Source organism: Podarcis filfolensis, assembly GCF_964270895.1.
Source record: "Podarcis filfolensis genome assembly, chromosome: 2".
Classification (NCBI taxonomy): domain Eukaryota; kingdom Metazoa; phylum Chordata; class Lepidosauria; order Squamata; family Lacertidae; genus Podarcis; species Podarcis filfolensis.
The window spans coordinates 2,629,389-2,643,955 of NC_139605.1; the positions used below are offsets into that span (position 1 = coordinate 2,629,389).

The following is a 14,567-nucleotide window of genomic DNA, read 5'->3' on the forward strand; positions in this document are numbered from 1 at the left end:
ACAGATTAAGGAAATCAGCCCTGAGTGGTCACTGGAAGGACAGATCCTGAAGCTGAGGCTCCAATACTTTGGCCATCTCATAAGAAGAGAAGACTCCCTGGAAAAGACCCTGATGTTGGGAAAGATGGAGGGCACAAGGAGAAGGGACGACAGAGGACGGGATGGTTGGACAGTGTTCTCGAAGCTACCAACATGAGTTTGACCAAACTGCGGAAGGCAGTGGAAGACAGGAGTGCCTGGTGTGCTCTGGTCCATGGGGTCACGAAGAGTCGGACACGACTAAATGACTAAACAACAATAGACAGATTCAGGGGAGCTGCTACAGGTGAAATTTCCATCAGAAAAACGGAAGTCTTGCTCCAAATAGGAGAACAAAAGGGAAGATAAACTTTGGCAAAATAAATGTTGTAAGTCACCAAAGGATCTGCAGAATTATACACAGTTGACTTTCTCCCAATCCATCATACCTGTGGGATTTTGCAGATGCCCGACATGGTTGAAATCTGGCTGAAGATGTCAGAATTAGCATGTTCAAGAACTGCCAACAGGTTGTTCCGTCTTCCGCAATTGTAGTTCGGAATATTGATTTCCCCACCAGCCAGCAGGTCTAGCATGACATCGGAAGTGATTCTGCTATCACAATAGTTCTCATAGATATTGTAGCCCAGTGTGATGTTGGGTAAAATCCTAGAATCCTGATTGATCTTCTGAATAGTGAAGAAGAAGGACAACATATGCCAGTACCTTCTGAATTCAAACCTGCAATACAACAAGTATTTATAGTTTACCCTGAGATCAAAATGACACTTAATTAATTTTATAATGAATGATTTTAGAATGTTGTACTATTTTATTGTTGTTAGCCACCCTGAGCCCGGCTTCGGCTGGGGAGGGTGGGATATAAATAAAAGTATTATTATTATTATTATTATTATTATTATTATTATTATTATTATTATTTCAGGCAATATTTCCAATTACAAAACAGCAAATTAAAAAAATAAACAGTAAATTTAATTCATGTTGGACTTTGGTGTGTGTGTATATATATATATATATATATATTGCTGCAGAGTGCAGAAATAAGTAGTTTGGCTAGACTGCTGGTTGAAATAAAAAAAGGAACATTATGAGTATATGCTTGCCTGCAGCCATCATCAGAAAAGGTCCAAAATGAAGGTCCAACACTGACTGAAGAAGGAAGTAAAACCTGAGAGAAAGTCATCTGCCTGGAGTTACTTAAGAAGGAATTGGCGAGGGAAGAATAGATTGTCTTTCTCCGTACCGACCCCCAATGGTTTAGGTAACTTACTGGATGCATTGCACCTTTGCTCTCAACAATTTTAAAACACAGGTAACAACTACCACAATTTTAAGCTGTAGGATTAACAGTTCCTAAACAGTTCAGATAATATCCAAGTTGAAGCCTGGCTGTGAAATTAAACCAATGTTGGTGGCTGTGGGACCTCAGAGGAGAGGGCTTTTCACAATGCAGAGATAAACATTTGCACAGTGGATTTTGTCCTACTTTCTATAGAAAAGCTGCAACTCAGTGCTCACTCAGAACATTTGCTCCCATTCTGTTAAGAAGCTTTGTGGGAGGAGAAAGAGGGGAGGCTGAACTTTCAGTTAGATGCTAGATAAACCACATCGTCACATAATATGTTATATCAAGCTGTTCAAAATGAGCCCTCTGGCTGGAGAACCCGAATGGGGTGCAGTTGTGTTCATGGGGCCCATCAAAGGGCAATTCAGAGCCAAAGTTGGGAGAGTGTTTGACTAGAAATTTGGGATTGCCCGGTAGCAAGGAACATCAGGTGAAGGAGTGTGAAATCAAGCAGCGTATAGTTTCTTTTTTTTATATATAAATTTTTTATTGATTTTCCAACACATATTAAAAAAAACAATACAAGACAATACATAGACACACAAACATATAAACACGTATAATTTCTTAACCTCTTTTTCTTAAACCTTGTTTCAACGACTTCCCCATACCTCCCTTTTCTGCATCCCTGTTTTAAATTTTCCCAGCAACCCCTAATTTCAATACTTATAATACAATTTCTGATCTTTTTCCTCTTATCCAATTACTTGTCACTTTACTTACTTATAATTCACTTTCTTTAATCCTTTTTCTCTTACCCAATTATTTAATCCTTTTTCTCTTACCCAATTATTTGTCACTGCAATTCTGTTTTACCTTACCCATGACATTTTAGCACTCATTAATTTTACAACAGTTCTTAAGATACACTTTAAATTTCTTCCAATCTTCTTCCACCGTCTCTTTGCCTTGGTCACGGATTCTGCCAGTCATCTCAGCCAGTCCCATATAGTCAATCACCTTTGTCTGCCACTCTTCCAGCGTGGGTAGCTCTTGTGTCTTCCAATACTTTGCTAAAAGAACTCTTGCTGCTGTTGTCGCATACATAAAAAACGTCCTATCTTTCCTTGACACCAATTGGCCTACCATGCCCAGGAGAAAGGCCTCTGGTTTCTTCACAAAAGTGCATTTAAGCACCTTTTTCATTTCATTGTAAATCATTTCCCAGAAAACCTTGATCCTTGGGCACGTCCACCAAAGGTGGTAGAAAATACCTTCCGTTTCCTTACATTTCCAACATTTATTATTGGGCATGTGATAGATTTTTGCAAGCTTGACTGGGGTCATGTACCACCTGTAGATCATTTTCATAATGTTCTCTCTTAAGGCATTACATGCCGTAAACTTTATACCGGTGGTCCATAACTGTTCCCAGTCAGCAAACATAATGTTATGACCAATGTCTTGTGCCCATTTAATCATAGCTGATTTGACCGTCTCATCCTGTGTATTCCATTTCAACAGCAAGTTATACATTCTTGACAGATTCTTAGTATTGGGTTCCAAAAGCTCTGTTTCTAATTTTGACCTCTCCACCTGGAAGCCAATTTTCCTGTCCTAGCAGCGTATAGTTTCTTACTCAGAAATCCTCGTTAAGGGGGGGCTGGAGAAAATGTATGGTTTAATTCCAGCACCTTTTGGACATATGACGCCCCCAATGAGGTAGTCTCCTGGCCTGTAATAATTCCATGGGTCACTTTCATCCCTGATCAAGTTCAATGGGCATTTTGCCTTCAGCATCCCACAAACTGCCTGGGGCATTGGCAGCAGCAGAAGCAGCAGGAGCAGCAATATCATTCTGAGTCTGCCTGCAACAGTTGCCTCCCTTCTGACAGCAATAATTTTAGATATACAGATCGAGTCCTGCTATTGAAAGGTACCAATAGTAAACCTCGCCCACTTGTCCCTGCCTGCTCCAAATATCAGTGGTAAATGATATATTTCTGAAACCATTCCTCCTTCAGGCTTAGTGCAAGAACTTGCCTCATTGCCCTTAATTATGGTGTTTTCAGCCATTGGGGAAATCTTTGGTAACAAGAATGGTGTGAATCACTGTAATTTTAATAATTATAAGGAAGAAGAATCGCCCAGCCCTCCATCTGCTTGGGTGAAGGAAAATGTTTGGAACTGGAGAAAAACATATTTTTTGGAACTCAATTGGGCCAGAGAGGGAGGGCAGGTGGCCTTGACAAGCTTTCCATGAGAAACATCTTTGGAATTGCTAGGACCAAAATTTCCTCCCTTCCTTCGTATATACAAAGAATGCAAAGCAGTTGTCACACTGCAATTCATGTGGCTGCCAGTAGGTGGCCAGGTGAATGAGAAAGCAGAGCAGGTGCCCAGGCAAGCTGTTTCAAGGAGTATGGCAAGTCCTTAATTAACACCAGAGAATCCATACAGGGGAGAAGCCATATATTTGCCTAGGGTATGGGAAGAGCATCCATAACCTAATGATGTCACCAGTGCTTTTTTCAAGAAAAATAGGTGCCGGAACTCACCATGAAGTTGTTACAGTAAGTTGCCAGATGACTCAGGGCAGCCATGAACAAATGCTGGTGCCTTTGGTTCTGGTGCAAATCAATTAAATGCATGTCTTTAAGTTAACATTTTACATTAAAAACCTGACAGTACCAAATTATTGAAGATTATTCACCAAAGCCAGACTAAACATCTTTCCTTCTGCAGTGTTGGATGGCAGGTTGAGAGGAGTTCCCTACCAGGACAGACTTTGCTCGTGTGCTCAAGACATCGATTCTATAAAACATATTTTGCTGCGCTGTGCGAAATATGAGCAAGCCAGGGCTGAACTGATATTACCCTTGCTGATACCTTTCCTGGGAAAATCAGAGGCTCACTATATCAGGTTCCTATTGGAAGACCGGACGAACGCTAGAACAGCAGTGGTGAAGTTTTTATCGGTGGTTGCAAGAACCAATGATCCCTATCTTTAAGTCTAAACAAAATGCTTGTTTAACCTGGAGGTAGGCTGTCTGAATTGTGCATTGCTTTGTAACGATTTGTTGGGTCTCTGGACTGTAATAAAGATTGATTGATTGATAAATGCATCCCCACCTCCCTTGTTCTCTTAGACTCAGGTAGATGGCTAGGGCAGCTCAGAAGGGCCCTGTGTGTGCACAACGGTAGAGGTCTGGCTGGTAAGGTTAAAGCCTACTGCTGCTACACGGGAGGGAGATTGAAGAAAAGGAAATATTAATTGGTCCCATGCTGTAGCTTGACTAATCATGGCTAGGAGAAGCTAGGAACTTGGTAGATTCATAGATATAATAAAAGCATAGACTCGTGCACTCTGGCCAGCTTCCGTTTTGAGTTTAAATGTTGTTTAGGCTTCTGAGAAGTATGTAAAGGCATGCCCACCTGAAAGGACAGATGTGACTGGGAGCGGCCACCGAAACCATATAACACCGGCCCTGAAAGGCCTACATTGGCTCCCAGTACATTTCCAAGCACAATTCAGAGTGTTGGTGCTGACCTTTAAAACCCGAAATGGCCTCGGCCCAGTATACCTGAAGGAGCATCTCCACCCGCATCGTTCTGCCCAGACACCGAGGTCCAGCTCCGAGGGCCTTCTGGCGGTTCCCTCACTGTGAGAAGTGAGGTTAGAGGGAACCAGGTAGAGGGCCTTCTCGGTGGTGGTGCCTGCCCTGTGGAATGCCCTCCCATCAGATGTCAAGGAAATAAACAACTATCTGACTTTTAGAAGACATCTGAAGGCGGCCCTGTTTAGGGAATTTTTTAATGTTTGATGTTTTATCGTGTTTTTAATATTCTCTTGGGAGCTGCCCAGAGTGGCTGGGGAATAAATAAATTATTATTATTATTATTATTATTATTATTATTATTATTATTATTATACCGGAACTGCGTTCTGCAGCGCTCCGGCTGGATAAAAGCCACTGGAGAGAAATCATACAAATGCTCACAGTGTAGAATGTGTTTCAGTCACAGCTCTAGCCTTAGTGAACATCCAAAAGTCCACACAAGAATCAAGCCATATATATTGCTATAAGTTTTGGGTGCCAGATTCTAACGTTTCTAAACGTTAGAAATTAATAAGTGCTTGAGTGCCAGATGTTGGATGTAGCAGTGTAAAAACACAGGTTAAATCAGTTTTTCCTGACTAGAAAATCCCTTGTGGAGAAGAACCAACATCTAGAACAAAATAAGGCAATATGGAATTAACAAAAAAGTTACACTGTGCCAGACAGCGGAGGAGTGTGAGGCCACTGATGAACAGAGTCACAGGCTGGGTTTAGGATTTCAGTCCAGTAATATTCCATATTATTCCATAATGTTCAATATTCAATATTACTGGTGCTAAGAATCAAATATTATGTTTAGCTTATTGTTTTCAAGTGCTCCTTCATGTTCAGATCTGGCCTCAGTAAAATAATGTAGCACTTGGGGATGAAGATGCAGCCCAGAAGCCCAGCACTGGAGGCCAAGATGGAGAAAACCTGAACGGCTACCATGTATTTCCCCTTGGTGCTCAGGTAGGTGGGCACAAAGGACACCCAAACACTGCAGAAGACCAGCATGCTGAAGGTGATCAGCTTGGCTTCATTGAAGGCCCCAGGCAGCTTCCTGGCTAGGAAAGCCACTGTGAAGCAGATGGCAGCCAGGAAGCCCATGTAGCCGAGGGCAACATAGAACATGGCAACAGACCCTTCGTTGCATTGCAGGATGATCTGTCCTGGTCGGGAGTAAATGTCAGCTTCTGGAAAGGGTGGAGAAAATCCCAGCCAGATGGCACAAACAGCAACTTGTACACTGCAACAGGAAATGACAATGGAGTTGGACAAACGTTCTCCAAGCCATCTCCTCACCCTGTTCCCTGGCTTGGTGGCCAGGAAGGCCAGCACCACAGTGATGGTTTTTGCCAAGAGGGAAGAGACAGCAACAGAGAAGATGATGCTGAAGGCTGTTTGACGGAGAAGGCAGGTTATTTTTCTTGGTTGTCCAATGAAGAGGAAGGAGGACAAAAATGAGAGAAGGAGGGAGATGATGAGGATGTTGGAGAGATCCCTGTTATTGGCTTTGACTATGGGAGTTTCCTTGTACTTAACAAAGATTCCAAACACAATGGCTGTGGTGAAGGATAAGAAGAGGGCAAAGGAAGCCAGGAGGCTCCCCAGAGATTCTTCATAGGACAGGAAGGTGACTATTTTGGGGACACATTGATCTCGCTCCTTGTTTGGATGCTGATCTTCTGGACATTTGGTGCATTCTTTGGTATCTGCATAGAGGAAAATAGACATCAGTATCCTAATATCAGGCATATGCCCACAGGAGTCTGAATGCTGCTGGAATTGTGGGAAAATGTGGACATATGGGAGAGATCAAGAAGAACACTGTTTTGTTGGGCAGGAGAGAGATAAAAGTTCTCAATCTATGGTGTCCTCCCCAAAAGAGGATCTTATGAAATATGTCTAGAAAAGCTGTGTCTGTAAGATATTACAGAACCATTTTTTAAAGAGTAGACCAGGGAGGAGAACATTGGGCCACTGGTTCAGATATGGCCCAGCTGGTTTCTCCATTTGGTGTATCCATTTATGTCAATTGTGTGGTGGGAAAGGCTGGGTATTTAACAATTGGGAACATATGCAAGGCAGACTGCAATCTGCTCAGCAGCTGATGTGTGGTGCATGCATGTATTGGTTAAGAAGTGGAAAGCTGTTTCCAACCAGTGGAAACTGCCTTCCCCTACCAGTGCTACTCTTTGAACCTCCAAAAACTAGAGAGGCATTCCATTCATGGTGCATTCCGTTCACGTGTCGCCATTACAAGCATCATGTTTGGACTGGCTCAAATATCTGCCCCATCCTCCCATCAAAGGCCCTTTCCTCTGAGATTCTCTTCTACCTTCCACAGTGGAGATTGTCCCTTCTGAGCAGGGAGCACAATCATAGCAGCACACTGGTTTTCCTTCCTGAACCTTCTTGGCATATCCAGAGCGACAGCTCTCTGTGCATCTTGAGCGAGGCATGTTCTGGGCATAAATAGAAGGAATATCAAGGAAAAAGTGATGTAACTGAAACGTAATTGAATAAACTACGATGCCAGGATAACAATAACAGCAAACAAGAGCATGGAATCATAAAGCACTCATATGAACAGAAGCAATAACACAATTCCTCACACTGCTGCCTTGGCATCTGCTCTTTTGTTGCACAGTTGTGAAATATGGACAAAATATGTCACTAAATGGGCCACCCTGAGGTTAGCTGTTTTCATGCTGTCCTCTTGATTTACTGAAGAGATGTGGAATAACTTACTGTACTCCAGCCTTGCTCAACCATGTGCCTCTCAGATATTTTTGTCCAATGCTGGACTAGGGGGCGGGGAATGGGAATTGTAGTCCAAAATATCTGGAGGGCACCAAGTTAGGGAAAGCTGTTCTACGTTGCTTTGTGAAGTCTGCTATTACTGTGACAACTTATACCTTCTTAAGGGCAGGCTCCATTAAAGTTTATGGGATTTCATTCCAGGGAAGTATCTATAATATTGCCATCAAAGTCTCCTATGTACTATTGAAAAAGTGATTGGCGCTTAGCAGATATCATGGTTAATGAAATGACACATGTAATCTCCCCATACCTTGTTAAACGGCAAGGGCCATACAATTGCTTCTGGGTTAATGGCGAGCTTCAGATTTGAGGACTTCTGTCTCTCTACGCTCCCAATTTTCACTCTAGCCTTAGAGTTATTAGGAAACAGCACCCAGTTAATGATATCGAAGTCAACAGCCAGTGCCCCATTCTCATCCAAGTACTGTCCATCAGTCGAAGTATTAGAAGACGGATGGACTTCTTTCAAGAATGGATGAAGCTAGAAAGACAAAGGAAACTCCAGTACTGAGAGAACATGCAACCATGTGTGATATTTCATCCCTGCTTACTCTGAATCCTAATCTCATCTGAATAAGGACTAGGGAACCAGCTCAAATTTGTGCTGGAAGTGTAAAAGGAAAGAGGTACGTTTTATCATATGTGGCGGTCATGGGGGGGTGGTCAAAGCTTTCTGGGAAATGATATGTAATGAGTTGAAAAAAATGTTTAAGATAACTTTTGTTAAAAAACCAGAGGCTTTTTTGTTAGGCATTATAGGTGCAGAAATACCAAAAGAAAACAAAAGACTGTTTATGTATGCAATAACAGCAGCAAGGATGCTTCTTGCCCAGAGATGGAAAGAAGAAGAAGCACTGACCAGAGAAGAGTGGCAGACCAAGCTGATGGAAGATGCAGAAATGGCAAGATAGACAGGAAAGATCAGAAATCAAGAAGACCAAGTATTTTTAAAAGACTGGAATAACCTTTTAACATATTTGAGAGATCACTGTAAACAGTTGAAATAATTGGCAGGAATACAAGGACATTTGTAATTTTAACATGGATTTTGGATACTATGATTACATAACAGATTGTTGTTGTTTAGTCATTTAGTCATGTCCGACTCTTCATGACCCCATGGACCAGAGCATGCCAGGCACATAACAGATAGGTTACAGTAAAAGATGCAGGGATAAAATTTAGAATTGGAACCCACTGAGAAAAGGAAGAAGATCTCAAGGTTTGAAAGAACCCTTTTCCTTTCTAAGGTGTGAAAATGTTATTTTTACGGTGTAGAATTTTTATAACACACACACACACACACACACACACACACACACGAGTACCACTGCAATGTAGAGGAAACTAAGGTAGATAAACCAATGGTATAACTCCTATGTTTCTGCTGATAATGAGTGTAGACAATACGGAACTCCATGGATTATTCCTCTGATTGGTAAAAGGCTGCTTCCCATGTTCTTATCATGATGATTCCAGAGCTGTGATAATGAACTGCAGTTTGAAAAGGACATACCTGCCATGGCTGTAGCCTTTGACGTTCCAACCTTCCTCCTCCTCCTACCATTGACATGCGCTGTGATCTGGATGAATATGCTTCATTTATAGCTTGAGCCACGGCTAGGATACTGAAGTAGTTGACATAGCTGTCTTGGCATAGGACTCTTTCAACCTCTTCCTGAGGTAGTACCGTCAGATTCTCCTTCTCCCTGCATTTTTCCCAACCCCTCACGGACAAGGGATGTTTTGAATATGAGCAATCAAACCCATTGTTCCAATGCTTTTCACTAGCAGAGATGATTGGCTCACAGTAGTTATTTCTTCCCCTTTTTGGGGTCTTCATTACAAAGGACAAGGAGCCATGGGCATACTGGAAGGATTTAGTTTCATACAACAAGATTGTGTCCTGAAGAGCTGTGGCTATCCAGACTTTCTGCCCAATTTTCACCCTTTCAAGTAAGGTTTGTACCTCTAGGATTATAAAAAGTCCATATTGAGAGTCTGTAGAGTAGACAAATACATTGACTTGTCTCCAAATGGCAGGTGGTTCATGGGGTACCCACAACCAAGTTTGTTGTACTACTCTTTGTGTGAAAGCAACACAAATTTCCCTTTTGATCATCAGAGGTGTCAAGGTACCCAGGATTCTTTCTCCATTGTCATTATCTGGAGCAAAGAGGCCGACCCACATCCATCTGAAATACTGGAGGAGTTGGATAATCCCCAGGAATTGAGTTTCTAGGTTTGGGGCCATCCGGTAGACGAAAGGGGAATGGACTTTATCATGAAGAATGAAGCCGTAACTGAGCTGCTGAGGAAAGCAAAAGAGACTGATGCGCTGTTTTTCAGGGCCAAGATCGTATACTTCTATGTGAAAGATGATGACACATTTTATTAGGGCAAACATGAAAATCTTATGTAATTTTGTAAGCAGTTTACAAAGGTGCAATACAAAAAAATCAAGATGGTAGAAGTATAAAGTCATACTTCAATTAATATGCCTTCTGAAATAATAATAAAAAACCCCTCAGTAGTTCCTGGAAAGGGGTCTGTCTGAGCTCAACTGGAAGGGTATTTCCTAAAATTAGGATACAAGCTGAGCCTCTTTCCGTTATTCCCCCCAACAGGATAAAAGGGATTATGTTATAAGGCATTAGGCAGTTCCACAGGCATCCTGGACCCAAATTGTTTACTTATTTAGCTGCTCTAACAGTTATACACTACTTGATTGTAAAACAAACCCTCAGATTGGTTTATGAAAGATAAAACAGTAAAATCAAGAAGAATTCGCAACCATACTTTACAACAAAAATGCTTAAACAGATTAGTATTATGTCAATTTTCTAAGCATCATTGAAGGCTTGTCAAAACATGAATGTTTTTAGCACGTGCCAAAGAGAGTACAGTGAAGTTATCTGGTTGATCTCAATAGGCAGGTGCTATATGCTGACAAGGCCTCACTCCTGCCAGCAATCATGCTGCAGCATTGTGAGCTAACCTCAGCTTCTGGATCAAGCGTGAGGGAAGACCCACATAGAGAGCATTGCAGTAATCCAGTCTTGAAATAACGAACACATGAACTACTGTGGGCAAGGCTGCTCCAGTCCAGGAATGGCCATATCTGCCAAACCAGTCACAGTTGGTATAAGTTACTTCTAGCCACTGAAGCTGCCTAACCCTCCAGCGAGACAGGTGGATTCAGAAGCATTCCAAAACTGTAAACCTGCTCCTTCGGGGAGAGCTTATAACCCTGTCCAGGTATCAGGGACTGGGCAGATGTTTCAATTAGGTGTACAAAGTAAGCAATACAATCAGTTGCGTTAAGGTAAGCATAACTTGTTCTTTTACGAGATGACAAATGTTTCCAGGTGTGCTTGACTTGAACCTAATTCTTACTTGTGGGATCTTGTAGGTGCCCAGCATGCTTGCAATGTGTGTGGAGACGTCAGATTCACCCCCTTCAAGAACCGCCAGCAGCTTTCTCCATCTTCCACACTTGTAGTTTGGAATGTTGATTTTCCCACCAGCGAGGAGGTCTGTCAGGGCATCAGAAGTTATTCTTCCATCAGAATAGGTATCATAGATGCTGTAGCCCAGGGTAATGTTGGGTAAAAGCCTGGGGTCCTGATTAATCTTTTGAACTGTAAGTGAGAAGGAAAGAATGTGCCAGACCCTTCCAGGCATCCAGCTGCAAAAAAGTGTATCAAAAGTGTGTCACCCATGGTGCAGTGAAAATGATAGTCACATACATTTTGTTACTAGATGAAGGAGGATGGGAAGTAGGGCAGCATTGGGTGGTGACCTCTTAGGGCACCCAAACAATTTTGTGGTTATTAGCTGCCACTGTGTCAAAAGACCACTCCAGGCATTATCTTTCTCACAAATCTGGTCCCCAAATAATGGTTTGCATGTTTGTAGTGGGGTGTGGGAAGAGTAACCCTTCACATCAGACAGGAAGTCTTAGGGATGCTGGGCTCTGCTGAGCACCACAAAAAATGTCTCCTGAGCCAAACTTAGCCCCGCAGGAGGCATTTCACCTCCTTTAAACACTTACAGTTTCCAGTTGCATAGTTTGCGTTTAGCCAGGGGGAAAGAATTGTGCAGTTCCCTCCAACTATTTTTGAACCCAGCTATAAAGGAGGATACATTGGGCAATAGATATTGGTTATAATATAGATATGAAAGCATTGCAGCAATTGTGGAATATGGATATAAAATCTACAGCATGCTGTGGTTTAAGAGAAAACTATAAGAGGGCATATGTTGCTTTTCGTGAACATTATGCTTCTACTCAGATTTTCAAATTGCATTTGATCCCATTGACTGAGACGTTCCCCCCATCTTCAAACAAAAAACAGGCAATAGTAATTTATCAGGGGTACCTGAAAATAGGGGGTTGACCCTTGTAGAGCAAGAGAATTGGAGAGTAATTTAGGAAGGAGAAATATGCCAATACACCTTTACTTACTTCAGAAATGCGCTTACTGGGGTGCTGGAAAAGCTAAAGGGAAGTTGACTTCCAGTTAATCTTGAAGATATGACTCCACCAATGAGGAGGTCTCCTTGCCGGTGATAATTCACAGCCAGATTTTTATCCTCAATCAGATTCAGTGGACATTTTGCCCTCTGCTGCATTTCATAGGTTGCAAGAGGCAGCAACACAAGCAGTGTTATCATTCTGGGTCTGCCTGCTATGCCTGCTACACTTCCCTTCTGACTGTTCCTCTCAACACAAGCCACTAATTAGGGGAAAAACACCCAAATTCTTGCAAGACAGAGGCTTCATTGACTTGACAAAGACGAGGTTGTTCAGCTCTGGCTTCAGTGCCAAAAGGGGACTGAGGGGAAGGGTCATAGCTCAGTGGTGGAGCATCTGTTTTCCACCCAGAAAGTGCCAGGGTCCACCTCTGCTAACTACTCCAGGTAGGACTGAGGATGTTCTTGACCTGGAGAGCTGCTGCCAGCCAGAAGATAGCACTGAGCTAGAAGGCAGCTTCCTATGCTTTGATAAAGCTTCACAAGGACCTATCTCCTGTACCCTTCCACCGGCCCTATATCTTGACTGCATGGATTCTGTGGCACGCAATATATTTCATACATCAAACTTTTCAAGCACAGTGGAGTAAATAACCTCCTGCTGTCCTTAATTGCGATGTTTGCATTGTTGTTCCCAAAGGTAACATTTGAAAATTATTTGATTATGGGAAGGATAAGAATAGATCACTGTGGTTCTGATGATTGTAAGGGGAAGAAACTTTATGGGAGCAGGTGGAGAACAGGAGAAAAACATGTTGACTCAAGAAACTGACATGGTTCAAGGAGGAAGAAAGTGGTGTATGATGGACATCAGAAGAGCCTCGAAGCTGGATCAGGCCTAAGTCCTATAAAGTCCAGTATCCCGTTCTCAAAATGGGCAACCACCTGCCCCAAATAGAAGCCCATAAGCTGGAGATCAGTGCAGCAGCACTTTCTCTAAATATGTTCCCCAACAACTGGTACTCAGAGCATCCTGTCTCCAATATTGGAGGGGAAACATTTCTTCAATTGCCAGTAGCTATTGTCAAATGAAATTCCTCTCCTAGTCCCCCTCAATTTTTCTCAACCAAGTAGCCCAATCTAGGGTTTGGGTGGGCAAGGTCTTGTTGTCGTCATGAAGAATTTTAATTTAGGGTCATTCCTCTGATAGTGTGAGGATAATCAAACAGAGATGTCTGACTACAGACAGCTCCTTCCAGCTGTCCTACAGATTCTAGACTGGTGAGTGGTTTGCCAAAACTATACAGAAAGGCACCAGAAATAGGTAATAGAAGGATAGTTTATCTCAAGAATCAGTCTCCTAATACTGAAAATAAATCTGAAGGTAGGTGTTACCAGAAAATAGGGGGTGTCTTTAACAGCCCAACTCCTCATCAAAGGACTCTGAGCCCCTCAAGTTCGAGTTAGGTCAGAGAAAAATGAGCTGAGGCAAGAACCAGTGAAAGCAAGGCAGATCTTTATTATTCTGTTGCAACAGATGTCTGTCAGTGTTTGTAAAAAAGAAGAAGTTCTGACCTTCCTTTGTCGCCTCAGCCTGGTCCTCGGACCCTTGGTGGCATAAAAGAGTCCACAAGGAGAGTACCCTTGCAGAGTACTTTCTGCTTTTATTCTTAAAAGTCTTTCTGCAAAAGCGACTGACCAACTGTACACACATCAACGCTACCAGCTTTCACTAACTAACTAACTAACTAACCAACCAACCAACCCAACACCAAACTAACATTTCTCACTCTATATATACAGCCCGGTGCAGGCCACTGACTCATGCTGACCCAGCCTTTTTAAGCATTAAAGAAACAGCGGCCAATTTTTAGCAGTGACAAAGTCCCCCTACTTGTTTTGATAGGAGGTGAGGACCCAGGAGAAAGATGTGCAAGAACTTCTAAAGGTTTTAGAAATTGCCTGGTCCCTTAGCCACGGACCACCCAAGGAAGCATCATAAATGTATCACAGAAAGCGGTGTTCTACAACAGAAATGTGAGAGTATGGCTTGTCTCAGAAGAAGATGCTCTATTGACATGTCTGCTCTGCTTACCAGATACCTGCCAGACCAGTTTTGAATAGGAGCAGGTTTCTTCATTCCAAACAGTTTGTTTATTTATAGGATTTACATGAGAAAGTGAGCTACTTGGAAAGGTCCTTTCCCCCCAAGACACTTCCTTCCACTGCAGAGAAACATTTGGGGTCATTTAAGGGACCCCTGCACCATTTCTGAATTCGGTTTATGTACCTATGTTTGTGTGCCCACTCTGTATATTTATGAACATTTATTTTATTAT

The 14,567-nt window shown here is 42.4% G+C and overlaps 3 protein-coding genes across 11 annotated transcripts in view; 1 reads left to right on the forward strand and 2 right to left on the reverse strand.

Annotated features, from left to right (window-relative positions):
- Nucleotides 1–706, reverse strand: part of LOC310756604 (vomeronasal type-2 receptor 26-like) — a 7,088-nt gene extending 6,382 nt beyond the window's left edge. The window contains exon 1 of the mRNA XM_083600935.1: nt 468–706. Coding sequence (XP_083457061.1) covers nt 468–614 — 147 coding nt within the window. The 5' untranslated portion in view covers nt 615–706. The remainder of the gene's footprint in view (nt 1–467) is intronic.
- The window catches only part of LOC310756674 (uncharacterized protein), a 130,051-nt gene that overhangs the window by 36,375 nt on the left and 79,109 nt on the right, over nt 1–14,567 (forward strand). The window lies entirely within an intron of this gene.
- On the reverse strand, nt 5,743–12,429 carry LOC310758062 (vomeronasal type-2 receptor 26-like; the record flags this gene model as incomplete). Its single annotated transcript, XM_083604000.1, has 6 exons — nt 5,743–6,641; nt 7,268–7,394; nt 8,003–8,233; nt 9,269–10,060; nt 11,149–11,440; nt 12,221–12,429. The coding sequence occupies 6 exons, from the start codon at nt 12,427–12,429 to the stop codon at nt 5,743–5,745; spliced, it is 2,550 nt and encodes an 849-aa protein (XP_083460126.1).